The sequence below is a fragment of the Muntiacus reevesi genome, chromosome 5 (assembly GCF_963930625.1).
Source record: "Muntiacus reevesi chromosome 5, mMunRee1.1, whole genome shotgun sequence".
In the NCBI taxonomy this organism is placed as follows: domain Eukaryota; kingdom Metazoa; phylum Chordata; class Mammalia; order Artiodactyla; family Cervidae; genus Muntiacus; species Muntiacus reevesi.
In genome coordinates this window covers 16946532-16974243 of record NC_089253.1, presented here as the reverse complement: position 1 = coordinate 16974243, position 27712 = coordinate 16946532, and the positions used below count along the sequence as shown (strand labels likewise).

Here is a 27712-nt window from a genome sequence, read left to right as displayed (position 1 = left end):
TGATGCTCAGGATTAAGCACCTCTTCCTTAATATTGATCCCCTGGCTTCCGCCTTGTTCTCTGTAACCAGGTCACACCAGGCACCCTAGACCTTGAGCAGACCCCAAATCCTGCTCCATAAGTCCAGATAGTGTTTGGGCCTAGCTCCCATTTATCAGGTGGGACTTTCACATTCTCCTACCCCAGGAGCCCCCACTTGTCATAACATCATCATAATCCATCCAGACTCCACCCAGGAAGCCCCTGACCCTTTGATGTAGATTTTTCTGAACATTTCCTTTTGGAGACCACATGGGTCAGATCTGTCCCATTGAGTTCAACAGGCTGGGCCTGGACTTAGGCTGAGCAGAATGAAGATCTTCTACATGGCAAGGCCAGTGATGAAGGGAGACAGACACCTGCCTTCTCTAAGTAGGTGTAGCTCCATGTCTTCCCATCAGCGAAGATCCTGGATGTGATGCGACCCGCCTGGTCGTATTCCATCCTCTCAGACATGGTGCCCCTCTGGACGCCGGCGATGTGGCCCCCCGCGGAGTACGTCACGTTGACGCCGTTCAGCCTGCTGCTGGGTGACCAGAGGCTGGGCCGCCCCGTCTGGTCATACAGAATGCGGAGGGTGAACTTGCGGTGGTCGTCGTAGATCTTCTCCGTGCGTGTCACGCGGTCAAAGTCCAGAGACAGGAGGTTCCGGTTGTGAACCTGGAGGAGGGGGTAGGAGGAGACAGAGAGTCAGTCTAGACATCGAGAACTCGGTCTGAGAAGCTCCTGAGGAGAGGGGACGACACGGGTCTTGGGTGACAACAGACAAGGGTTTGGACTGTGGCTCCGCCAAGTTTCCTCATCTGTAAAATGGGAACAGTCGTGCCAACTGCACAGGGCTCTCCTGAGGATAAAGACAAGGAAGGGTCTGGGTAAACAGAAGCATATACAATCCATATAATTTCCTAATGTGATTCTCCTGATGAGGAGACAAAGGCAGATCCTTCTTAACTCCCTGAGCTGCCACGAGGGTCCAGTAAGTCAGTGCCTGACCCCGTATTTCACGTGCCAGGCGCTGCACTTGCGTTTGACACCAGGTAGACACGGTCAAGGACAGGCTCCAGATCCCGGGCTGGTGAGTGACGGGGCCTGGATTCGACTCTCACCACTGCAACATGTCAACATATAATCTGTGGTCCTTCTTGGGGCCTTGGACCCCCCATCCCCGCTCTGGGGTCTCTCCTGCCTTCTGCCACCACGATCAGGGTCTCCTGATCACCTCAGTTAGCTCCCAAGGCATCTTCTTCTTCCTGGAGGCCCTGGGAGGCAGTGTGTGTGTGAGTCTGGGATGCCTTCTCAGGCTGTGGGTCACCGCCTGGGGAACACTATCCTAGGTTTTGGAACATTTGCTCCCGGCAGATGGCACAGTGGTAAAGGATCTGCCTGCCAATGTGGGAGACGTGAGTTCGATCCCTGGGTCAGGAAGATCCCCTGGAGTAGGAAATGGCAACCCACTCCAGTATTCTTGCCTGAAAAGTTCTATGGACAGAGGAACATGGAACCATCAAATGACAGCAAATGATCGTGGTAATTCTCAGAGGAAGTAGAGACGTGTGTGTCTCACACTTCTCCCCAAACAAATTCTAAAACCTTGAAAATCAGGATTTATAATGATGGTGTTGAGACGACTTTAGCTCTGAATGGCCTGGTTATAATAAGGTTGCTTTCCCAGGGGTAATCAAATACAATTGCAGAAGCAAAAACAGTATGGCAGACAATTCCCATGAAAAATCAGAGGTGTTGGAGGCTGAAGCTGTGTTCTTTGCAGAGAGGGCAGAGGGAGAAGCAGGTTCTATACCACCAACAATGATGGGGGTCTTTTCAAAGCATCTTTGGGAAGGTCCCTTGTGACTCCCCACAAGGTGCTACCACCCAGCCAGTTGCCCACTTCTCCCCATGGAGGGCCCCCAGTGAAGAGGAGCTACACCTCTGCTGCAAAATTAATAAAATTGAATTAAGCAGCTCACTGGGGAACTGCCTAATGCTTCCTGTGCTTGGCAGAGGCAGCAATGAGATTATTTTACATCTTTCTTTATTAAAAAAGTTTCAAGTTGTATAAAAAATGAACTGCATTATGGGGAGGTACACTCGGCTAACAGTCTCATTCCGCATGCCGCCACTGTGGGTGGCCATTTATTTTGGGAGGACTTGGGAGGTGGCGGCCACCCGACCGGAGCATCATTCATCTTAGCCTAGGAGAGGGACCCATTAACGGCTGGGAAGTTTTTGGTCCAGTTCACGCGGCAGAGAGGAAATCCTAACAGCACTAATGGCAGCTCTTTATTGAGCACCTGGGGTCTTCCACCACTGGGCTAGGTGCTTCAAAAATATCATCTGGTTTCTGCACAGGAATCTGAAGCTCAGAGGAGCTGCTCAAGGCTACACACGTGGCCCCCAGGCAGGAATCAAACCTGGGTCAAGCCTTCTACTTAGCCCATTGCCTCAGATGTGTGTGAAGGACTCTGGGAGAATTCACACAGGGGGCTCAGTGAGTCTGCAGACAGTGTCCCACAGAGAACAAAGACAGCTAGACCTTCCTTGGGGAATCAGTGGAAGGCTGTTTCCTACATCAGATAGATAGTTGTTGGATTCTTGAGGACCATAGGAAGCCCTGTTTTCTGGGCTCCAGTTGTGTGATACTGAAACAGTCACATACCTGTCTGCTATGAGAAAGGCACCATGAGACAGTGTGCATATTTCTAGTTGCTGCCTAATTATTCGAGTCTGGAAAAATCCCTCCTCTCTCTGGACCCTGGTCACCTCCTACATGAAACAGGGCCTTAAATGAACTTTCTTTGTGAGAAATGGCCGGGGGGCAGGGTGCAGTACAAGACATCCCTGGCCAGGTTGCATGAGGATGCAGCTTTGAGGAATCAGGAACATGTGGCCCAGTCCTGGGGTGCCCTGCAGCTCAGCAAGGCTGCATGGAGCACCTGTGTGCGGGTCTGCGAGGCGCTGTGCTGAACGTCAGGACTGGGCCCTCTACTTCCCTCTCCCCATCACCTGCCTTTCTGAAGCTGGAGGGAACTGGAGCTAGGTAATCTGGCCCTGGGGCAGAGGCCACACTACAGAGACATGCGAGTGAGGCAGTGAAAGCGCTCATTCTGAGCATCCACACACAGAAAAGTGCTCTGAGATGCCAGACTCCAGAAGCCAGCCCCCTGGCAGGGACGGCCACGGTGGAGTTGTTTTGCTCACTAAGGAAGAATAACTCTGGCTGCAAGGAGAATGTGGCTTAGGGTCCAAAAAGCTAAACTGAATCTTCATGCATGTTAGCAATGCGTGATAAGAATAACAACGACAACTAGAATAGGTATTACTGACTACTTTTATGTGCCAGATTCCATATGAGACACTTTATGTATTATTTCTAATCATTACAGCAACTTGTAAATTGGGTTTCATCTTCCCCATTTTATGGATGATGAAATCGAGGCTTTACGAGGTCATGGATTTGCCCAAATGCACTCATGGAACAGAAGTTGGAAACCCAACTCAGAACTGACCAACATCAAGCCAATGATCGTCTCTCTAGCACAGGTGAAAAATACATGAGACTCTGATTACGTGCACTTGCTGAACGTGTTCCCTTTTGCGGATGAAGAAACGGAGGCCCAGGAGCGCCTTCTCCCCTAGTGTCAGCTTCCAGACCAGAGCCCAGTTCTCAGAGTCCTCCTCCTCCCTGGCCCCCGGGACTCAGCCACCCCTGCTGGGGTGCCTTGCTCACCCGAAGCCGGCGCCCGAATACGGTGACCTGGCCGCGAGCCTGCTCCTTGCGCTGCCGCCACTCCACCAGGTTGAGGCCGTTGTCGATGGGCAGCGTGACGTTCCTCTTGCCCACGGTGGGGTTGACGGTCCCGGCCAGCAGGTGGGGCTCCGTCTGCAGGGCCACCTCCATGCCGTTGGCCAGCAGCAGCCGCAGGGAGCCGTCGGCCCCGATGAAGTAGCTGTTCCGGACCTGGTCTGGGGGACAGACGAGGGGCAACTCTGTTTAGGAGGGCTGAGGAGGGGCGGAGCTGTACCACAGAGGCACAGGTGTGGTCTTCAAATGTGCTTACGTTTCTGACCACAGAAGCAAAACACTGTCATTGAAGAACACTAGAAAAACATATGGAGGTCCCTGAGCTCAATCTCCAAAGGAAACTACTGTAAATATTTTGGTATGTTCCCAGATTTCACAATATTTCTGAATACATTTATGGTTAAAAATGGCTGCTTATAGAGTTTTTACTGATCGCTGTTATTTTATTGTTGAATGTGTTCATAACATTTTTTGTAATGACTGTACGCTATGCCATTATATGGAAATACCAGAACTTATTCGATCGGTCCTCAAATAGATATTCTGATTATTTCCAGTTTTGCATGATTACAACACTGCAAATAAATATGTTAATCATTATGCTAAAGTGAAAGAAGTCAGGCACAAAAGGCCAGATATTATATGAATCAGTCTATATAATATGCAATATCTGCAAAAGGTCAACTTGTAGAGAGAAAGTAGTGAGGGAAAGGGAGAAAGGGATATGACTGCTAATGACTATGGGGCTTTCTCTTGGGGGTGATAAAAAAATTTCTGAAATTAGATAGTGGTAATGGTTGCATAACTTTGTAAACATACTGAAAACCACTGAATCATACTCTAAAATAGAGTGGATTTTATAGTGTAGTGTGTGAATTATATCTTTATTAAAAATATACTTTTTGGATAAATCAATGTCTTCACTTTGGGTTATTTAATCAAAATAGACTCCTAAAAGTAGGAGTCCTAGAGCAAAGGGTTGAACATATTTAAAGTTTTCCCACTATGATAACAACACTCTTTACAATAAGGTGAAAAACAGCTCCAATATGTAAATCAGTGACAGAATGCCAAATATATGTTTTAAATCACTGTCACATATAAACATATATGTGTTGTATGTGTATATATATGACAATGAATTTAAAGTAGACTTAATTTTGAAATTTTAAACCTGATTTTTAATTAGGATCTTTAGCTAATAGAACCTTCTGGAGAAAAAGTAAATTTAAGCAGTAAAGTGCACACTGTGTTCTTTTCTAAAAATGGAAAAACCTGAGTTTTTACTGCAGCCATCCTCCTCTCGCCCTTCGTCAGCTGCTGCTTCTGTCTGCACTGCCCCTCTGTTTAATAAACGCGAGCCCAAGCCGTTCCTTCAAGGCTCTGTGTAAACGTCATGTCTTTCCAGAAGCTTCCCTTGTTCCTCTGGTTAGAACGAAAGCCTCCCCCTCCCTTAGCCTCTTTCCAGGTCTCAACAGTGGTCCTGCAGCTGAATGGTGCAGGGGTTCACCGCTCCGTGAATGAACAAACTCTCAAACACTTCAGTTCAGTTCAGTTGCTCAGTCGTGTCTGACTCTTTGCGACCCCATGAACCACAGCATGCCAGGCCTCCCTGTCCATCACCAACTCCCGCAGTCCACCCAAACCCATGTCCATTGAGTTGGTGATGCCATCCAACCATCTCATCCTCTGTCGTCCCCTTCTCTTCCTGCCCTCAATCTATCCCAGCATCAGGGTCTTTTCAAATGAGTCAGCTCTTCTCATCAGGTGGCCAAAGTTTTGGAGTTTCAGCTTCAACATCAGTCCCTCCAATGAACACCCAGGACTGATCTCCTTTAGGATGGACCGGTTGAATCTCCTTGCAGTCCAAGGGACTCTCAAGAGTCTTCTCCAACATCACAGTTCAAAATCATCAATTCTTTGGCACTCAGCTTTCTTCACAGTTCAACTCTCACATCCATACATGACTACTGGAAAAACCACAGTCTTGACTAGATGGACCTTTGTTGGCAGAGTAATGTCTCTGCTTCTTAATGTGCTGTCTAGGTTGGTCATAGCCTAGTGAATAGTGAAAAGCACCTCTGCACAGAGATTAAGAGCACAGCCTTTGGAGCCAGACCTCCTGGACTCAAGTCCTACCTCTGCTGCTCTCTTCCTGCAAGACCTTGGGCAAATCCCTTAAGCTTTCAGGCCTCTGTTTCTTTATCTGTTCGTTTGGGATAATAACTGTACTGTTACCTCTCGCGATTAAGTGGGATGATGACTATGAAGATCTGAGAAGGGCACTGAGGCTCTAGTGTGTGTTACGTAAGTGTTACTGATCACTAGTTGCGTGAGCCGCGTGCTGTGCTGGTCACTGTCACGTCTATCTTTCATCATCTTTTCTCCATTTCCTCTGATCCATGTCACACACCTGTCAGAGTGAACTCTTCTAGTACCGATCATGGTCCTTCCACAGCTCTCCTTTGTCTGCAGATTCATGCTTAAGAGAATATGTCCCAGAGCCTATTTGTCTGGGTCCAAATACCTACTAGTTGTGTGACTTTGGATAAGCCACTTAAGCTCTTGATGCCTCATTATCTTCATTTGGAAAAACGGAGATATTCATCATCCCTCAGAGTGTTGTTGTATTTAAAAAGGACAATGAATATAAAATAATAAACATATACTTCACACAGAATAAGTGCTCAAAATGATAGCTATTGTTGTTATTATTGCATGTGCTCAGTAAACATTTGCTGGATCAGACTAAATATACACTGGGCTGTGTCAAGCAATGAGGATACAGTGGTTTCTGCAGGGAACCCTCACTGATTCTTCCCTGTGAGGAAGTGTGTGTGTGACTCTTCCCTCCCCCCACCATCTTTCTCCCCTTCTCTCTCCCACACACGCAGAATTCTAAAATCTGCCTCAAACTTGCCATGCATTATTCAGTGACAATCTGTATTTTACTCCCTTTGAACAGTGAAAAAGCCTGTGTCAATTTATCTTTTAAAGCTGTTCCTTGCTGAATCCACATATGTCCATTAACGGTGCCTGCGGATGGAACAGCATCTGCAGAGGCCCCATCTCAAACGATCCCCGTTTAATGTGAGCTGTGACTTCCCAAGGCTGCTGCTCATTAGTAGCTGCTTCTTATTTCTTCCCATAGTTCAGACATAAGATGAAACTGAACGAGCTTTTTTGACAAAGACTCTACTGAAGCGGCTGCAAAACCGAGCATCTGAGTCTGGTACGAAATGAGGAAAGAGAGCCTGGCAGAGGTACCAAAGAGGAGAGAGCGGTATCAGCTTTCCTGGATTCCAAGATGGACTTTTGACATTTTAATGTTTCTGAAATTGGAATGTGTCTTAAGTCCTCGTATGGATTTTGAACAGTGCGTCTCCCAGCCCCCTCAACCTGAAAAGTTGTTATTAAATTGATGCTACATTTAAAAACTGAGGAGGTGTGTCACTTTTGAATTTTTAAAAGTTGTCTAAATATTAGAAGGCCTGCGTTAACTTTTGAGAAAAATGTTGCAAGCTGGCTTAGACTTATGGAGCAGAGGAGGCAATTCTTAACCACGGGGAAGAAAACAGGCTTGAAGAATAAGATGTTTGGGTGTCATCAGCTGCCCTCTCGTCCTTGGTCAGTCAGAACCCTGGCTGGCTAGGAATTGGTTCCTCTTCTCAGGAATCAATACCCAGGGTCTGTCCCAACCCACCGCTAAAGGTGTTTGGTGAGGAAGGAATTCCAGGGCTTGATTTCTCTTTCTTTGACTGGAAACTGATACTGTTCTTTGAGTTTTGTTAAAGGCATAGGACTACAGTTGGGGTAAAAATGGTTGTGGAAATACATGGTTATTCTCTTAAGGTAAATCAAAGTGCCTGTTAATTAGTTAATTAATCCAACAAGTACTTCCTAAGCAGTACTGTGTGCCTGGCCCATGCCAGTCCCTCTATGTTTGTTGTCTGAAGAAACTGTCTGAGCAACCCTAGGAAGCAGGACTTGTAATTCAGCCCCATTTCCCAGACCCAGAAACTGAGGATCAGAGAAGAGTGACTCCACCCAGTCCACTTCGGAGCTGGTACAGCACGTGCAGGGGCCTTGTGACTGCCCGGGAACTGCCGGGAACCATCCAACATGGCTCTAGCTTGCTTTCTTTCCCCGGAGTAGAAACTCGAGGGCCACGGTGATGGGGTGACAGAGTCAGGACTAGAATTTGGGGCTCTGACTCTCAGACCAAGACTCTTTTTATGGCTTTGTGTCAAAGCTTTGGGGAGTATGCCAGGGAAAAATATCAAATAAGACTTTCCCTAGTGACCCCTTCTTTTCTTTCATGCTTACTAAGTCCAACAAAACTACAAGCTCCACTTGGGTCACCACGCCCCGTGAGAACAATCGTGGCAAGCAGTTCACAGCAAGATTACTTCTTTGTGATTTATCTGAAGCTAAAAGATCAACTCATAGCAGGGTTTATTTGATGGACGCAGAAAAGGGACTCCTCTCCATAGAGTCCTAGAAGAGGGACAAGGCACTCTCAGCCGAGATTCAGGGAGGCCTTCTCCAAGGCCCAAATCCCTTTCATAATTAGGTGTAATTATTCTTGTCCTTTGTCTTCGCCAGGCACCAGAGCGAGAGTCAGTCTTTAATCTGGGAGCCACTGGAATGGCAGAATAGCGAGGTCACCTGGATTAGCAGCTAATGGATTCTCTACCCTTTGTTCTGCTGATAATGGGATGAGACAATGAAATATCACTCTGAAGCTTGCGGGAGAGACTCTACAGGGCTCAGGCTGGTGTGTTTTGCAAATCAGGTGATGATACCCCGAGAATCCAGTTGTCATGCTTTTCTGTTCCTGGGCAGCTGCAGTAGAAGCAGCTTGTTTCTCGTGTCATCCCTCTCCAAAGGGGGCCTCCCCACCCCACTGTCTCCAAGTCCCCGGTCCCCCGACTGGCTTACCTTGCAGCAGTGTATAGAAGGCACCTGAGGCAGACAGGTTGGTGGTTATGGTGACGTCGTCCTTGCTGGAGGTCTCCACCTGGACATGCACTGAGCTGTCTGTATCACTTCGGAAGCTGCTCACCTGGCCGGTCGGGAAGGTCACATTTGTCAGGCGGCCAAAGCTGTCATACCTGAAAACCAAGGGGTGGCTCTGAGTAACAGAGATACAATGGTGCTATTGCTGGAGCTTGGCATGTTCATGCCATGGTTTTGTATGTTCCACTTTTCTTTCTGCTCGGATACATTTCCATGTCTCCAGCACCTCCTTGGACACAACTCCACCTGCCAATATTCAACTGCAGGCAGACAGCTTCTCTCTCTCGAGTCTTCCCTCCCTAATTCTGCAGAGTGGAGATGCCCTCCCCACCCTCCAGGATTCCTGTGAGCAATGCGTGGAAGTGCCCTGTTGCTATGAGCTAATACCCTCTCACTAAGAGCCAGATGATGGTGCCCCAGGTGGCGCTAGAGGTAAACAGTCTGCCTGCCAATGCAGGAGACCTAAGAGATTCGGGTTCGATCCCTGGGTCAGCAAGATTCCCGGAGGAGGAAGTGGTAACCCATTCCAGTATTCTTGCCGGGAGAATCCCGTGGATAGAGGGGCCTGGCGGGCTACGTATAGTTCACATGGGGCCACAAGGAGCTGGACACGATTTAGCATGTGCATGTGTGCGCACGCACACACACACACACCCCCAAGTTGGATGATCCAGAGTCTTAGAGCTGGGCGACTCCCAGAGGTAAGGAGTCAAAGTGGATGCATGAATACCTTCTCAAACCTCCCCGTCCCCCCAACACAAGAACTGGTTAAACAGGTTTCTCCCAACCAGCACTAGACAAGGGGCTTCCTAGGAAGCCACAGAGCCTGGGAAAAGGGGCCTTTGAATTCAGACCAAGATTCTGCTGCCACAGAAGCAGGCTAGACAGATGGGCTCCTGCAGCCTCTTCACATCTAGATTTCACATCTGGCACCAAGCAGCGCTCAAAACCCACAGCTTTGCTCTGGTGTGGTCTTTCTAAAGAATCACAAGTGAATTTGATTCTCTCTCCCATTCTCCTGATGATAAAAGAAATAACCTAAAATTATTCAACACCCACAATACGGCATTCAGATACGGTGCTAGTGCTTTTCATACATTCTTTCCCTTAACCCTCACAACTACTCTAAAAGACACATATTAGCTCTTTTTTGGAGGACACTCAGAAGGGGAAGTCACTCGTTCCAGGTCACACAGCTAAGTGTGATAGAGTCGAAATTTGAACTTAGATCTCTCTGCTTGCAAGCCGACACTTGCCTCTCTGTCTTCAGAGAGTGTTTCCAGACCACCTATTTGCATGTGGCCATGGCGTGTGCTCCCCCACCTGCTACAGAGAGGCTGGCAGATGGCAGGGAGTTGGCTACTAACAGGCAGGTTTGAAGAGCCTTTCTGCACTTGTATGCGAATGGGGATGGGCTTCTCAGGTGGTAGTAAAGAACCTGCCTGCCAATGCAGGAGGCACAGCTTCAATCCCTGGGTGGGGAAGACCCGTGGAGGAGGGCATGACAGCCCACTCCAGTGTTCTTGCCTGCAGAATCCCAAGGACAGAGGAGCCTGGCGGGCAACAGTCCACGGGATCACAAAGAGTTGGACACGACTGAAGCAACTTAGCACACACGCAGGTGAACGGGCATAAAGTTCTTCACCCAGGTGCCAATGTTTCTGACTTCAACTCAGGCTCAAGCCTGCAGCGTGGGTTCAGCTGTGGATGTCTCCCTCGTGTACTCTGGGTCTCCTGCTAGACTTCTTTTCCTGCTCAGCTTTTACTACTGGGATAAAGCTGTTCTCTGGGTGCCAGAGAAAAGGGTTTTAACTGCGGTGAGATGAAAGGCCTGAAAGTCTAGCTCCATCCTGGCTCTTCTCCTGATTCCTTCAGCAGGGCCTGGCTTCCTGATGGGCCCCTGGGGCCCTGTAGCTCCTATGGTTTCAGGTGAGACTTGGTAGATAACACCAGGCAGGGCTTCGCTGAGCAATTTTCTGCTCAAGGTCAGATCTGGATGCTGCATGGGTTCTGCCATCCGCCCACTCTTTCTGTCCCCATGGCTGGCTGGTACTGATCAAGGAATGATAACAGTCCCAGGCGTAGTCTGCCACAGTGGAGGTGTTGGTGAAGCCTAGTCCTTGACTCAAGACTGACTTTAGGGGGAGAGCCAAGGGGCTTTGGGTGAGCTGAATCTTTGGTGAGGAAGGTGAATGGATGCCCTTTCCATGATGGCAAGAAAAGCAGGGGTTGCAACCATAAACCTCAGGCCTGGGGGTTGGGTGGGACAAGGCTGTGCGGATCTATCAGTCCCTTGGGTTCTCTTAGAGGCAGTTTCCTGGTGGCTCAGCTGGTAAAGAATCTGCCTGCAATGAGGGAGACCTTGGTTCGATCCCTGTGTTGGGACGATCCCCTAGAGAAGGAAAAGACTACCCACTCCAGTATTCTGGCCTGGAGAATTCCATGGACTGTACAGTCCATGGGGTTGCAAAGAGTTGGACACGACTGAGCGACTTTCACTTTCAGAGGCAGTTAAAGGATTTGGAAAACTGTTTCCTGTCATGATTCTCTCATTTTTCTCTCTTTGTACCAAGTCAGGTTCTTTTAAGGGGAGGTCAGCGGAGAGCAGTGGTGAGGCCTGACCTGGAACGGAGGGTGAGAGGTGCAGAGTGCCTCTCAGAGAGGGTGAGGGCATGACTCTGAAAGACCGCTGTGGGCAGTCTCGGGTTAAAGATCTGGACTGTCTGTCTGAAGGCCTCTCTCACCTGGAGGAGCCCACAGCTCTGCTCCCCTTAACTCTGGGAGAGGCTGGTGTGCTTTTTAGCCCTTTGTGGCTGCTGTAAATTTGAACAGGAAGGAATTTCACAAAAATGTTTGCAGCAGCTATCTCTGGGAGCTAGAATTACAGGGGATTTTAGTTGCTTCTTTATATGCATTTTATAGCCTCAAGATTTTTAATAATTAACATGGATGATTTTCATCATCAGAAAAGTGCTGTGACGGGACCTCCCTGGTGGTCCAATGGTAAAGAATCTGCCTTGCAATGCAGTGGATGTGGGTTCCATCCCTGGTCAGGGAGCTAAGACCCCACGTACCCTGGGGTGACTAAGCCCGTGCGCCACAGCTACTGAGTCTGCCAGCTTTGCAACTAAGACCCCAGCCAAACACATACATTAATAAAAAGAAGAAGAAGAAGAAAAGAGTAGTGCTGTGACAAGGCAAGTAATGCCTCATGAGCATGGCCACCTTGGGGAAGAGGACTTTTTAAATTGCTGGTAATTTTAGAAGCGTGTCATTTAGAGGACATCTGCCAATAACAACCTGTAGGCCAAATATCACTACAGCATCCCCAATTTTTGAGCCCCAAATCAAGACTCCCTGCTCTCTACCCGCCCCCCCCAACAAAAACCCCATTCTGTCCCTTTAACTGCAGTCTGAGTAAGCTGAGTGCTGTCAGATCCCCAGTCATCTTGGAAGGTAACAGGAAGATCGGTTTCAGTCTGACAGTTTCACGGGATGGGTATGCTGTTCTAGTCAGGTTCTTTGAACACCTACGATCCAAGTACACACTCTTTATTAATCTAATTTCCTGGCCTATCTGGATAAAAAAGATTTTATTACAGCGTGCAAAATACTTAAAAAGGAGTTCTGGAGTCTTACAATTTTGACTTGATAGATTATTCACTGGGCTTCCCTGGTGGCTCAGATGGTAAAGACTGCCTGCAATGCAGGAGACTTGAGTTTGACCCCTTAGTATGGAAGATCTCCTGGAGAAAGGTATGGCTATCCACTCCAGTATTCTTGCCTGGAGAATTTCATATCACCTTGATGCTACTTCTATCAAGGCCCTGCTCAAACGCCACCACCTACTGGTCTCCCCATCCCTTCTTCTCCCAGTGATCCTCTGGAATGTGCCCCATGCATCACAACAGCTGATGGACAACCTGTCTCCTGCTTTGGCCTCGGAGCACCTGAGTCAGGATAGGATTGTGAGGTCAGACAGACAGGCTGGGAATCTGGATGACAGCATCTGTCAGCCATGGGACCCTGGAGGACTGGCCTTCGGTTCATCTCAGCTTCCCTAGCATGGGGGCTGGGAGAGAGAATATGAGCCGGGGATGGTGGCCGAATAGATAAATGAATGCAGGATTGTATGTGTAAGGCCTATTTCCTGCTTCTTCAGGGAAGAGAGACCATGATTCACTCACATGCCACCCGCTGCAGGACCTACAGAGGCCTGACACACAGTAGGTCCCTGGTGAACACCTGCTGAACGCACAAATATGGAAACAACCGCTTTCACTAAATGATACTTCAGCAATCTCTGCAGGCATCTCCCCAGAGTTTTAGCTTCCAAGCTAGAAAGAGGCTTTGCATAAAGGCAGACAATTGTAATTATTATCGAAGGTGGCCTGTAATACATAATTAAATTGAGCCTGAAGATGATACGATGAAAAGGCCGGATGCTGTCAAGATCTGGCTTTCTAGGAGATGGCCAAAAAGCAGTAATTTCCACTCCTCATATTTTCCATTAGAAGGACTGAATGTCTTAATTAAATGAACATCAAACGGCACAGCCCATTTATAGAATTTTCTTGTCTCTTATTCCCTCATTTCACTGCTTTCTGGAGCTTGAGAAAGGCCACTCTCTCTGCCACCTGATCAATTCCTGTGATTATCCCATCCAAAGCCGTGCTTCTGCAGGGAGAGGCTGGGGCTGCCCATTCTCCGGACTTTGACCTTTGCCCTGTGGCTGCCTCGGTGCATCCCTCTCTTTCCCTGGTACCCAGCTGCTAAGGGAAAGGATGCAGGTGCTTCCCAGCAGGACGCTGGAGACAGGTCTCTATCTGCAGGGTCTGGATTCTGGCCCCATGAAGGACAACTTCTGAACAATGGCTTAGATACATCTGTTGCAGCTTTACTTAAATTACTGGCCAATTTTCTTCCTTTCTATTGCAGAATAACTGAAGGAACAGGTCGGTGTGGGAAGCTCCTTGGAGTCAGATGGTTTAGGTTTTGAATCTAGGCTCTACGCTTGCCAACAATGCAACCCTAGGGGGCAGGTACTCAGTTCTGCTTCCCTGCTAACCATCCAACTACCACCACAAATGGTATTATTTCAGGCAGGTTATATAGCATAACACTTGTGTGTCTCTGAATTCTCCTCTATAAGACATGGGTAACAATACCTGTCTCAGGGAGATACTGTGATGATCAAGCAAGGTAACGTATTTCAATGCCAGTTCCTTTCAGCGCCTGCGGGACCCCATGAGATTGCCCTTACTAGACTGTCAACTCCCTGAGGGAAGCGCCTTTGTTCGGTCACTGGTGTATCCCTAGAACTTAGGGGAGGGCCTGGCTTAGAGTTCAGTTCAGTTGCTCAGTCGTGTCCGACTCTTTGCGACCCCACGGACTGCAGCATGTCAGGCTTCCCTGTCCATCACCAACTCCTGGAGCTTGCTCAAACTCATGGCCATCAAGTCGATGATGCCATCCAACCATCTTGTCCTCTGTCGTCCCCTTCACCTCCTGCCCTCAATCCCTCCCAGCATCAGGGTCTTTTCAAATGAGGCAGCTCTTCGCATCAGGTGGCCAAAGTATTGGAGCTTCAGCTTCAGCATCAGTCCTTCCAATGAATATTCAGGACTGATTTCCTTTAGGATGGATTGGTTGGATCTCTTTGCAGTCCAAGAGACTCTCAACAGTCTCCTCCAACACCACAGTTCAAAAGCATCAGTTCTTCATTGCTCAGTTTTCTTTATAGTACAACTCTCACATCCGTACATAACTACTGGAAAAACCATAACCTTGACTAGACGGACCTTTGTTGGCAGAGTAATGTCTTTGCTTTTAATATGCTGTCTAGTTTGGTCATAACTTTTCTTCCAAGGAGCAAGTGTTTTTTTATTTCATGGCTGCAATCACTATCTGCAGTGATTTTAGAGCACAAGAAAATAAAGTCTCTCACTGTTTCCATTGTTTCCCCATCTATTTGCCATGAAGTGATGGCATGATCTTAGTTTTCTGAATGTTGAGCTTTAAGCCAACTTTTTCACTCTCCTCTTTCACGTTCATCAAGAGGCTCTTTAGTTCTTCTTCGCTTTCTGCCATAAGGGTGGAATTATCTGCATATCTAGGTTATTGATATTTCTCCCAGCAATCTTGATTCCAGCTTGTGCTTCATCCAGCCCGGCATTTTGTATCATGTACTCTGCATATAAGTTAAATAAGGAGGGTCACCATATACAGCCTTGATATATACCTTTCCCAATTTGGGAGCAACGGTCTGTTGCTCCATGTCCAGTTCTGACTGTTGCTTCTTCATCTGCATACAGACTTCTCAGGAGGCAGGTAAGGTGTTCTGGTATTCCCATCTCTTGAAGAATTTTCCATAGAGTAGATGCTCAGTAATGTGAATGAGTGAGTGTAGGTGGAATGATCTGCTCATTCTTTTTTCCCCTGCTTTTCCCAACTTTACCTTGAAGCCTATTCCTTCATACTTTCTGCCTTCCGTTCCATTTGCTTCTGGACACGCTGAGTGCAAACCAGGCTTGGGATGCTCATGCTGACTGCTTCCTTTGCTGGGAATGCTCTTCCTTCTAACCTTGATAGGGCTAGTTCCTTTTATTACTCATGTTTTAGTTCAAATGCTATTATTTCAGCAAGGCCTTCTCTGGTCACCCTTTCTGATGGGTCCTCCCATCTTGATCACATCAATCAGCGGTCCCCACCCTTTTCAGCACGAGGGATCAGTTTCGTGGAAGACAGCTTTTCCACAGACTGGAGGCAGGGGATGGTTTCAGGATGGTTCAAGCATGTTACACAGATTATACACTTTATTTCTACTACTAATACATCAGCTCTGCCTTGGGTCACTGGGCATTAGATCCTGGAGGTTGGGGACCCCTGCGTTATCTTATTTTACTGTTTTCACTTTGCATCTTGTTTACTTGCTTACCTGTTTGCTGTCTCTCTTTTCCCATTAGAATATAAGCTCCATGAAGGTAGGGACCTTGTTTGTATTCTTCGTGCCTGTTGCAGGACTCAGCATGCAAAAGGCACTCAGTACATATTTCATGGACGAGTGAATGAATAGTAGGTATTGTTGTTTTTTTCAAGACCTAGCACGAGAATAACTAAGAACTCCACCCCTGTTACCCCTCACCTTCTGTCCAAGGAAGGGAAAGGTAACTAATATTCATATAGTACATTTTAGGTATTGAGCATTGTGCTCACAGCCATCTTTGGAGGTGAACATGATTATCATCATTTCACAACCAATGAAACTGAGGCTCAGAAAAGATAACTAACTTGCTTAAGATCACGTGGCTAACAGAGGCATATAGTTTCTGTCAGGTCTGTCTGATCTTAAAGCCTGTGTTCTTTCATCAAGTTTCCTGGAAAGGTGGTGCTGTTACAAATCAAAACCTTTGTGTTCAACTATGTTAAAGAAAAGATTGTGCTTGGAACTCTGAAGTGTGTAGACAAGATGGACAGCTTTCTCTTTGAGACACTTTTTTTGCTTCCACTACAGTTAACTTTACAGCGAGGCTCAGCCCCCACCTGGGGTTGTGATGGAGACAGGCAGGAGATTGGTTTCTCAGTATTTTTCCCCCACCAACTTTTCTTGACTTGTTTTTCCAAAGCATCTTTGAATTACAGAGAAAGAACACACACAGAAGATTCACAGACTCATAGCCATGGTTGCAAACTTGGCTGTCAGAAGAGGACCACTAGAAGCTATCTTCACACATACTGCAAGTGTTTCTTCTTCACACTCGATACTTCACATCTTGATCCACTTCACTACATGTGCTTGGAGAGGAAAATGCCACATTGCCTTTCTGATAGTTAACTTTTTGCTGATTGGGCACTTTTTAGTTGAAAAATAAAGATTTGCTTTTTTAGGACTTTCATCTGTGATTGTTCCAAACACCACCATCATCAACAAGAGGAAATGGCCACTGTATTCTCTGTGAATAATTACAGTTCACAGCCCTTGCACACCCAGAGATCCCTTGACCTCAGGTCTCTATAACAGAGTGGCATTACTAAACTAGTAGCTACTCCAAAACTGCACAGAGGCAGGCTCCTTGTTGGCTCTGCAATAAAAATTTGGCCTTGCTGCCCATTTCCCATAGATTTAACTCCGATAATGAATTGTAGCCTTCAGGATTTCTAAGAGCTGGCCCACCCTACCTCCGTAGGTCTTCTCTCTCATTGATGTTATATTTGAGGCCATGCATCTGCTAGAAAGTTCTTAGGTAGATCTGGGTTTGAACCCTGGCTGCTTTGCCATTTATGTGAACAGTGTCACAGAGCCAGTCAGTGGCTCTGCTGTTTATTCTCTGCTCCCTCCTCAGATTCACTTTCCACCCCTCCCTGTGCCCTGACAGGCTGACCTCTGCAGACTGCATCCCTGGGGCCTCCCTTGCAGGCTTGCTTCTGGTTGGGCACAGCCAATGGTAAGCAGTGGTAAGAGACTGCAGGTCAAGAGGAGAAGTTTTCCCTACTCTCTATCTCCTTTGGTCCCGTATTTCTAATAATGGATGCATCCACCCCAAATTACAGCTCCTACCAGATGCCTTCTACATGACTGCAACTCCCACTGGGCTTAGTAACAATATCTTGTTACTTCCCTGCCTTGCCCTTCAGCCGGAGGGTTGGTAATGGTTGTTCAGTGTTTTTAGAGCCTGGGTGCCTCATCATCCTTCCTTGGTTCCCTTATTCTTGCCTATAACTCTACACCATTTTTTCATTGGAAAGATTTTTTTTTTTTTTTGCAGGATATAGAAATCTGGGTTGACAGATTTCTTTTTTCTTTCTTTCAGCATTTCTATTTTCTAGTTTATAGGCATTTCTCAATTTCTTCTTCTGATGAGAAGTCTGCTGTGATTCTTATCTTTGCTCCTCTGTTTAAAAAAAAAAAAAAAAAGGCCTGTATGGCACTGCTTTCAGGATTCTCTTTCTTTTGTATTCAGCAGTTTGAATATGATATGCATAGATATCTATGGGTGTGTATGTACTTATTCTGCATGGTGTTTTCTGAGATTTTGGTCTGTGGTTTTGGTGTCTAATTACACGTGGGTAGTTCTCGACCATTACTTCCTCAAATGTGTTTCCTGCCTTTCTTTCTTTCTTCCTCTGGAATTCTAATTAAATGTATATACTAGAGCAGTTGATGTCTTCCAGTTCTTAGATGCCCTGTTTTATATTTTTTCTTTTTTTCCTCTTTGTGTTTCAGTTTGGATAATTTCTATTGATCTATCTACTTTTCTCAGCTGTCTCAACTTTACTGATAAGCCCATAAAAGACAATTTTCACCTCTGTGTTCTTCATTTCTAGCATTTCCAATTGATTCTCTCTTACAGTTTCCATTTCTCTGCTGAAATTATCCATCTGATCTTGCACATTGTTCACCTTTTCCACCACAGTATTTTATCTTGGCTGCCTGGCATGCAGGATATTAGATCCTTGACCAGGGGTTGAACCTGGGCCCTTCATAGTAAGCATGAAGAGTCCTAACCACTGGACAACCAGGGAATTCCCAACATAATTTTTGTTAAATTCCTGAGAGACAGTTTCAACATCTGTGTCACATCTGAGTGTTCTTCTGATGATATCTTTGTCTCCTGGGAGAGTGCTGCTTTTTCTTGCCTTTTTGTAGATTCCGTTGAAAGTGTGACATCTTGTGTAGCACAGTAGAGACTGAGGTAGTAGATTTGGGGTATGAGTTTTCTCCTGCTTGCACTTTAGTGAGAGAGTTTAAGTTAATTTAGTTAGGATTTGGGCAGGCTTTGAAATGTATTATTTCTACGGCTAACCTTAATGCATCACAGGCTTTACATTCCTCCAGCAATATCTTGTATTTAGTGTGTGAAACTAGTTTGCCAGAGGGTTTTTTTTCTTTCTCCAATGGGCCTATTCTATTCTCAGTTTTAGGTCCCATCTGTGTGCCCAGCCTCAGAAAGGGCCTCTTTTTAGGCTCTTGTATCCTTCTTATCTCCTTTCCAGTAGTATTCCACTTTTCATTGTTATGTTTAGCTTTTTAGCTAGCAGTGGTGGGTGGGAAGCTTGAGAGAATTCTCTCTTGTTCTCATTGAGCCTCAGTCTTATATAAATATCTGCATCTATCCCTGAGTCTCAGGAGTGCGGCCTCTTCAGCACTCCTGTCCCTTTCAGGCTGTTGTTTGGGGCCCATTCCTCTTCTTCCAGCAGTAGTCAGAATTTTTTTGTTTTTCCTTAGGGCCTAGGTAGAATAGCGTTCACTGTCCTCTCCACAGATTAAGGCTTTTGTTCCATATGGGAGATCAGGTGAGAAGGGTCTGAGTGAAGCAGGCAGAAATTTGCGCCCCCTCCCTCAGCAGCTGCCCTACCCCTCCTCCAGGTCTACCACAAGGGATTATTTTCCTACCTTTTTTTTTGTAGTACCTGCTGGGGTTTGCGGAGAAAAGTTTTAGAGAATGTGGACGCTCCCAATTTCTGCAGCCTCCAAGGGCTACATACTCTCCGGCCAGGACACATCTAGTCTTCATAAATTCCCCAAGCTGAACGCTTTTTTCCCCAGGGACTAGTTGCAACCGCCCCAGGGAAGCTGGCACCCACATCTTGTCTCTGATGTGACACTCTGTAGAAGACCTGGCCACTTGGTTGCCCTGTGACCTCAGAGAAGTTCAAGGAAAACTCATGCATTTGCCATGTGTCTGGCTTATTTTCATTGTAAGGATGGGAACAACGCTTTTCCTGGCTCTTATATCCTCAAGCAAAAATGGGAAGCCAAGTCTCTTCACTGGAACCATTTGAATTGAATTCTGTTTCCGGCTAGGAGCACTGACAGTACTGTAGCTGCGATGTAAACCTCGTATTTTTCTCAGGACAGCATGTTTTTTTTCCCTTCCCTTCTTGATGTCCCTTCCCTCCCGAATGTAAATTTCACTTGTAAAATAGTTACTGAGCACCTCCTGGTTGGCAAGCCCCAAGCGTGTACAGAGAGGCATTAGTTAGGGTCTCAGGGTAGATAGCTTGAGCATAGGGATGACGGGAGCTGTCACAGGGCTCTGGGTGCCAGAGCCACTTCCCCTATGAAACTTACTCACGCCCATCTAATAAGGCAATTTTGGAACCTGCCTCTTCTTGTCAGGCCACCAGCCCAGGAGCCCAAGTCTGAAATTAATGCTGCCACATGCTAGAGATGAAAGCATCACAGACCCCTTTTAGGTTTCCGACCGGCAGATCTTTGGGTTGAGGGAAGAAAAGGATCCTTGATTCCCCAGAATTATAAACACTTTAAGTCAAACTGCTTGCTCTGACATGTGAGATGTTTATGTTAGATGTATTAATCTGTTGAGAGGGTCGATAAAGCCAACCTAAAATTTGTTTCAGTAATAGCCAGTGTCATAGGCAAGCCTGGGCTGAATTTTTTTTTAAAGTATTAGAGCATTTTTGGTTTGGAATCCATTAAGCTGCCTCTTGGACCTAGAAGTAGGAAATTCGCTGGAGTAATGTGCACTGGCAAAATCTGTCCAAATCTGTGTTGAGAAATACCATAATGATAATAATTTTTATACCATAACTTCTTGGGAGCAACATAGGTTGCAAAGTATTTTCACTTTCAGCATTTACTTAGTCTTTTGATCCCTGTAATGGTCCTAAAATGGGATAGGTCAGGCATTATTTCTGTCTGGTTGAGACATGGGTCTGGAAGTCAGCCTGCTCCTGAAATCACATGGCAAATATCCAATAAAAATAAGTATCTGGTATCCTTGCTATGTTCACAACCTGAATTGAACCATTTTTCCTGGACCCATTCTGTATACCTCTTTCCTGTCCATTTTGGGTATTCTCAGGAATCTGACCCCTTTCCTGGTTCATACCTTCATCCCTCAGACTTGAGACCTGAGTCTGCCCTTCTGACTGCCCTCTAATTCCTGTGTGTGTGTGTGTGTGTGTGTGTGTTAGTCACTCAGCTGTGTCCGACTCTTTGTTACCCCATGGACTGTAGCCCACTAGGCTCCTCTGTCCATGGAACTCTCCAGGCAGGAACACTGGAGTGGGTTGCCATTCCCTTCTCCAGGGCATCTTCCCGACCCAGGGATCGGACCTGGGTCTCCTGCACTGCAGGCAGATTCTTTACCATCTGAGCCACCAGGGAAGCCCTCCTCTAATTTCTGCTAACTTCAATTACAACTTTGGTCTGTTTCTTTGGTTAGCTGACTCGCAGCTGCTGCCAGGTAACACCTTTCATGGCCAAACAACACCTCTGCAATTACTTGTACTACTGCTTGAAATGCTAATACTAATATTACTTGAAATAATAATAACAGCAATAGCAATAGCTGTCATTTGAGTACCTATGATGAGTCAGATATTGTTTTCCATATTTTATCTTACTGAAAATTTGAACCCCAGACTATCCCTATGAAAAAGATACAACTTTAGTCCCTAACATACAGATAAGTTACATAGAATTTAGGTGAACCCAATCAGTGTAGTTGAAAGAACACGGACATGTGTTCTGGCTCTGTTAAGTTCTCACTGTGTGATTTCGGACTAGTTACCTACTGTCTCTGTGCCGTGGTTTAATCACCTGTAAAAAACAGGACTGATAATCTCTACCATCTGAAGTTGCTGTGAAGATTAAGTGGGAAAGAGCCTGGTACACAGTTGGATCTCAAAAAAGTGACTTTTACTTTTTTCTTTTAGGGCTTTTATCTTCTGCTTCTGAATATAGCTATGAAGTAGATACTTTGGAATTCCAAATGCTATTTTCTGAAAAGCCATGGTACTAACTTTTCCTTTTTCATAAACCATCAAATATGGCTGTATAATTTCATCAAGGAAGACAGGGAGAGGGGAGGGGGATCCTTGCTGGTAGAAGTGTAGGAAATGCTTTTCAATTTCAGGGCTGGTTGAGAGTAATATCTGCAGTGATGTGTAAGCATTCAGTCTGCGATTTGAGGGAGTGACCTTGAGAACGAATCGAGGGCACCAACTTGCTCTGACAAAGAAACCCCTGTATTGGCTAAATAATGTATAAGGGATTTCCATTGGGCAACTGGGGGAAAATTGAATTATTTAATGTATTTCCATTTTGATGAGTTAATCAAGATAATTGCTGTTTTCCTGGATCTTTGTCTTTCTACTTCTGTAATTAACAAGGTGCCTGTTTGGAGAAGGGAATTTAGAAAGTGAACTTTGTACACACCACTGTGACATTTTTTGGTGCAAACTGTATTCAAAAATCTATGATAGCTCCCTTTGTTTGGGACTCTAGGATTGTGAGAAACTGATGCTTTATCAAGGCCGAGAAAAACTTAGGGTTCAAGGATTCAAGTTGATTTGGGATTAACAAACTCTGCACGAGGCAGCGGGGCAGAGTTGCAGGAGCATGAGCTCTGGTATCAGACAGACGTGGGCTGTGATCCCTGTTCTGTGAGGTCTCACTAGACAACGATGAACAAATAAGCCTCTCTGAGCCTCAGTGTCTGTTTCTTCCAGAGATGATTCACGGCCGGAATGCAGTAATACAGTTCCTAGCCCATCAGTGATGGGCAGCGAGGCTAGTTCTCTCCCTGTCTCCCATGTACTTGTCTAATATTTGACAGTCTCAGCTGTGTGCAACATGGCTAAGACCTCAAAAAGAAGCTAAAAAAGGATCTAAGTAGAAATAGATGTTACACGTCTATTCATTAAAATACCTCATAGAGGAACACCCTGGAGATATATATACATATTTAATTTTGGCGAGGATTATAATAAGCTGAATGTCTGGTTCTCTGACTACACCATTTAAGAACCCCTACCCTGGATGAAGAGAAGGGAAGTGAGCTACTGAAGTCGGCCACCACGACTGAAACAATGATATGATAGCACCACGTGGAGGGAGGGGGTGGTAAAACTAAGGATTAGGCACAGGAGCTAAGGAAGGAACCGTTTTAGAATCACTTCAGGCAGGAAAGGACGGGTCTATAGCTGCATTTCCCGGGAACTAGCTTCAATTCGAGGTAGGAGACAGATGGGCCCCCGGGCTAGACACCTGCTATTTGTTGAGTGGAGTAAAATTCAAGCTTTGTTCTCACCCAGACACTCAAGGACAAAGCTAGTGGCAAAAGCTGAGCTCAGCTAAACTAAAGCAGTAAGAGGCCCACTCCTGAGGTGCCCAAGCGTAGGGAGGCTCCCTGGGGGTCAAAAGGGAGGAAAGGGAGGGGACCCCACCCTGTAAGTGTGGATATGCACCCACAGGCCTCTCTGGCGGGATCCACCTTAGCGAAAAGTTGTGCAGGCATCCTGGGGGGGGGCGCTCCTAGGACCAGTCAGGGGTGAAGAAAGAAACTAGACAATCAGTCAAAAGTAAACAAAAACCCGGAAGGACGATCCTAGATCAAGTCATTTAAATCACCTTCCTACTGAGCTCCTCCTCATTCAGGACGCCCACACTTGTCTCCGGGTGCGTCTCTGACTTACTGCGTTCCTTTTCATTACAGAGGATGACCATACCCTTTCTGGCTGGCTGTGTACCTCTGTACTGCTTCTGAGTTAGATAAACAAACTATTTTCCTGTGTGCTTTCCCAGACATTATGCTGTGTCTCTAATAACAAGCTTTCTGTTTTTTACAGTTTTTGCCTCCTTGAAACATACTTGCTTTCAAGCTGGGGCAAGAGTCAGGGCCACTTTACTTTTAGCCTCTAGTCCCTGGTTTTCTAGTGACTAGGATTCCTGGTTTTCATCCAGGTTACCCAGGTTCAATCCCAGGGCAGGGAGCTGAGATCTGTCTTCAGGACCAGACACTGCTGTTTCTCTGAGATCAATATGGCAGCATCAAATGCCTTGTTTCTTATTAATGACCTTGACTCATAAAAGAAAGATTTATGCCTGTAAAATGAGAAGGGAGGCATCTAATGCACTTCATAAATTTCATCCAAAATGTTAAAAGTAAAAGAAAAAGTTCTGAATCATATAGATGTGGACTTGGGAAGTGAGTCAGAAAGAGAAAGATAAATACCATATTCTAACACATATATACGGAATCTAGAAAAATGGTACTGAAGAATTTATTTACAGGACAGCAATGGAGAAACAGACACAGAGAACAGACTTACGGACAGGGGGAGAAGGGAGGAGAAGGGGAGATGTATGGAAAGAGTAACATGGAAACTTAGATTACCATACGTAAAATAGATAGCCAAAGGGAATTTGCTGTATGTCTCAGGAAACTCAAACAGGGGCTCTGAGTCAACCTGGAGGGGTGGGATGGGAGGGAGATGGGAGGGAGGTTCAAAAGGGAGGGGATATATGTACACCTATGGCTGATTCATGTTGAGGTTGGACAGAAAACATCAAAATTCTGTAAAGCAATTATCCTTCAATAAAAAATAAACTAATTAAAAAAAAAGATGTGGACTTGGATTATGTGGACATTTCTTCCACACGGAACTGTTCCTTCTCCCATTGCCACATTTCTGGACAGTGGCCATGTGGAGATGCTGACAGTTAACTAAGTATTTTCCATCTATGTCACCTCCCTGTAGTGAGTCCATGGAGGAAGGTTTTCATTTTACAGAGGTGGAAGCTGAGGCCTAGAGAGATTAAGTTCACAGGAAAAGCTGTATTCAAACCCAGCTTTTCTGACTTCAAAGCTCACGCCTTTTCCAATACACCATGGTCCTTCCTAGGAGTAATCCTCTGGGTTATTAACATGCAGAGGTCATGGCTTGCATCTCAAGTGAATTAAAATAAAAAACATCCATAAGTGAACACTTCATCAGTTTACCTCTAATTCTACAATGCACCCATGAAACAAAATCACCAAATGGCCTGGTCTTGATACTTACTCATAAAATGTTGTCCACCCATTTTCATTGCTCTTGGTGGCCAGCAGGCCAGAGTTGCCGTGGTATGTCATCATGGCCAACTCATGTCCTTGTGTGGTTACACTCTTGAGCGCACTGTTGGTGCCCATCGTCACCCAGTACACCTGGCCATCTGGGACCACCAGCCAGAGGGGCATCCCTGTGGAGTCTCTGCGGACGTTGACCATGTTGCCGTTGTTGTCTGTGATGAGCGTGACGTCACCGTCCCCGGTGTAGGTGAAGTTGTACAGGTAATCCCCCGTGGGTAGGCTTTGGGTGTACAGATGCTTGCCACTGGTATCAAACAGGTAGAGCTCCTGGTCAATCGGGGAGGACAGCTCATACATGTTCTGGGTGTTGAGGAAAGGCTTGTTCTTCCTGATAAACCGGATTCGGATATTCCCAAGGTCAGCCACGTAAAGCTCCCCGTCAGCACACACGGCCAAGGAAGACGGGATATTCAGCTTCGCATCTTTGGCATAACCATCATCTCCAGAGAAACAGTCACAGTTGGCATCATTTTTACAGTCACAGCCACTGGGGGCCCCGGCAACCAGTGAGATCTCTCCGCTGGTGGTGACCTGCCTGACGCGGTTGATCTTCTTCTCGTCGGTCTCAGCGATGTACAGGACCCCATTGTGAGAGACGGCCAAGGCGGTGGCCGACTCCAGGGTTGCGTGCACGGCCACCTTGCTCAGCAGGAAGTGGTCCATGCCAGGCACCTGGCAGTGCATGGGCCTCCCGGCGACGACGCGCACCTGGTGGTTCTCAGAGATCTGCAAGACCACGTTGTTGTCCAGGACATAGAGCGAGTTGTCCATCGGGCTGATGGCTAAGTCTGTGGGCCACTCCAGGCGAACCTGAGAATGGAAACACGGACACTCAGATGCCTGGCGGGGGGCCCGCCACTGATCGCCCCACACCCCGTGGAGCCCTGGGTCGTGTAGAGGGGATCGAGCGCCAGCACAGGCAGTCCTGCCTGACCCTCACAGCAGCCTGTCATCATCGGCCCCGATCAGACAGAAACCATGCGAGAGCCCCACCGAGACATCTGATGGTCTACGTCAGACTGACGAAACACAAAGAAAGGGATAACAAACAAACAGATGAAAGGAGCAGGTGAGAGGAGAGATTTCAGAGTCAGACAGGCCGGGATTCAGATCCTAGTCCCCCCACTTACAACCTTGGGCAAGTTACTTTGCCTCTCTGAGCCTCAATATTCACATCTGTAAGATAAGTAATGACCATAGTACTGAGGGTCTGACCCTCCGGAAGTGCTCAAAGAATAGCAGCTAATGGTATGGAGGTGGGAGGGGACGGCAGATGGAGTTTGGAGGCTGAAGGAGAAATTATTTAGAGGCTTAAGAAACATCTTACATGAATTGCTGCTAAATGCATGAAAAAGGATTTCTCAGTTCTTTGAGTTCATGGAGTAACACATGGCTAGGGGCTGGGGATGGAAAGTGAAAGCAACCCTGGCCCCCGTCTGACATAGGTGCAGACCTGTGATTCTCAAATCTGGCTACACAGGAAGGACCGTGGTGATTTAAGAAAGTATTGATGCTAAAATTCCACCTCTGATCAATTAAATTAGATCCCTGGGCATGGGGCTCTGGCAAAGGCACAAAAGCATTCTGGATGATCCTAATATGTGCCTGGGAACCAAAACTGGATCTTTCGCCTTCAAGGGTGATCTCTGGCCTGAGAGTGCTGGCATCCCTGAGAGCTGGTCAGTACAGCAGAATGGCAGGCCCCACCCCAAACCTATTGAACCAGAACTGGCATTTCAACAAAATCCCTCGGAGGCTCCTGCACACGCATACTGAAGTTGGTGATACCTTGCTTTGGATGACGGTTTCTAGCACCTCAGAGAACAAGTCCACCTGGGAGAGATGAACAACGTCAGCTATGGGAATGGAGGGTTCAAAGGTCCTGGGCCCCAGGTCTGCGCCTCCCCTGAGCCAGGCTGGGATGCCAGCAGGGATCACAGGGGGCTGGCCTGGAGGTGGGCACGCAGGGGACTGCGGTCTGGCAGGTCTAAGGTGAGGATGCTGTTTCTTGCCTTGGTGGCCTTGGAGGCTGGGATGATGGGTATCTCGCCCTGGGAGGTGCTGGCACTAAGGGAAGCCCTTTGCCAAATGTGTTCCCCAAGAGGTCCAGCCACAATGCATGTAGGCTGACAGCTGCTGCCTGCAGTTGCCTTACCCACCCCACTGCTGGGGACTCTTTGCCTTAGGATCCTGAGCCCCTGACAAGTTCCTGACATTCCGTCCAACTTGGGGTTTATTTAAATAAATGCTATACCTTTCAGTGAGCAATTTCTCTTCCAGAAATTTACTCTTGTACACCCCTGACTACAGAGGTGCTTATCACAGCCATTTTTAATAATGTTGAAAGGCTGGAACTAACACAGATGCCCAATGACAGAGACCTGGCTGAAGAAATTATAGTCCATTTCATTCACCCATAGGTTAGCGTACTTGGTGCAGCAGTTAAAAGTGATGTTACAGATGGATATTTACTGACATGGGAAAATGTTTGCTATGTATTAAGTGGAAAGAACAGTTTGCAGAACAGTAAGCACAGTGTGATCCCAACTGGGGAAGACAGACAACAATAAAGCAGATAGATGATGCATAGAAGCAGGGGTTAAAAGCTCCAGGGTTATATACCGAAATGTTAACCAGTACTGGGAGGAGAGGTAATTTTAACTTTCTTCTTTGTCATTTTAAATTTTTTATATTTCCTGCAATGTGCATGTGGGAGTTGACTACAGTGGAAAGAAATCCCAGAAGATAATACACCTATGAGACATGGCCACCTCCATCCAGCCCTTGAGCTCAGGGCCCTTCTCAGCACAGAGCAGGCCCTGCCAGCTGCACTGCTCTGAGGGTCTGCGTGCTCCCTCGCCCCTGGCCCGGGCCCCCTCTGCCCCACAGCACAGGGGGCCCCAGGCAATGCCAGCACCAGCGGCTGGGCTGCCTCCCTTCACACTTCCCAGCACTCCCCGGAGCACCGCATCAC

The 27712-nt window shown here is 46.8% G+C and overlaps 1 protein-coding gene across 1 annotated transcript in view; it reads right to left on the bottom strand.

Moving 5' to 3' along the window:
* Positions 1 to 27712, bottom strand: part of TENM4 (teneurin transmembrane protein 4) — a 257467-nt gene that overhangs the window by 19818 nt on the left and 209937 nt on the right. Inside the window, exons 20-23 of the mRNA XM_065936475.1 lie at positions 24671 to 25548; positions 8783 to 8955; positions 3767 to 4002; positions 403 to 699 (exon numbers count right to left, since the gene is read on the bottom strand). Of these exons, the coding sequence (XP_065792547.1) occupies positions 403 to 699; positions 3767 to 4002; positions 8783 to 8955; positions 24671 to 25548 (1584 nt within the window). The remainder of the gene's footprint in view (positions 1 to 402; positions 700 to 3766; positions 4003 to 8782; positions 8956 to 24670; positions 25549 to 27712) is intronic.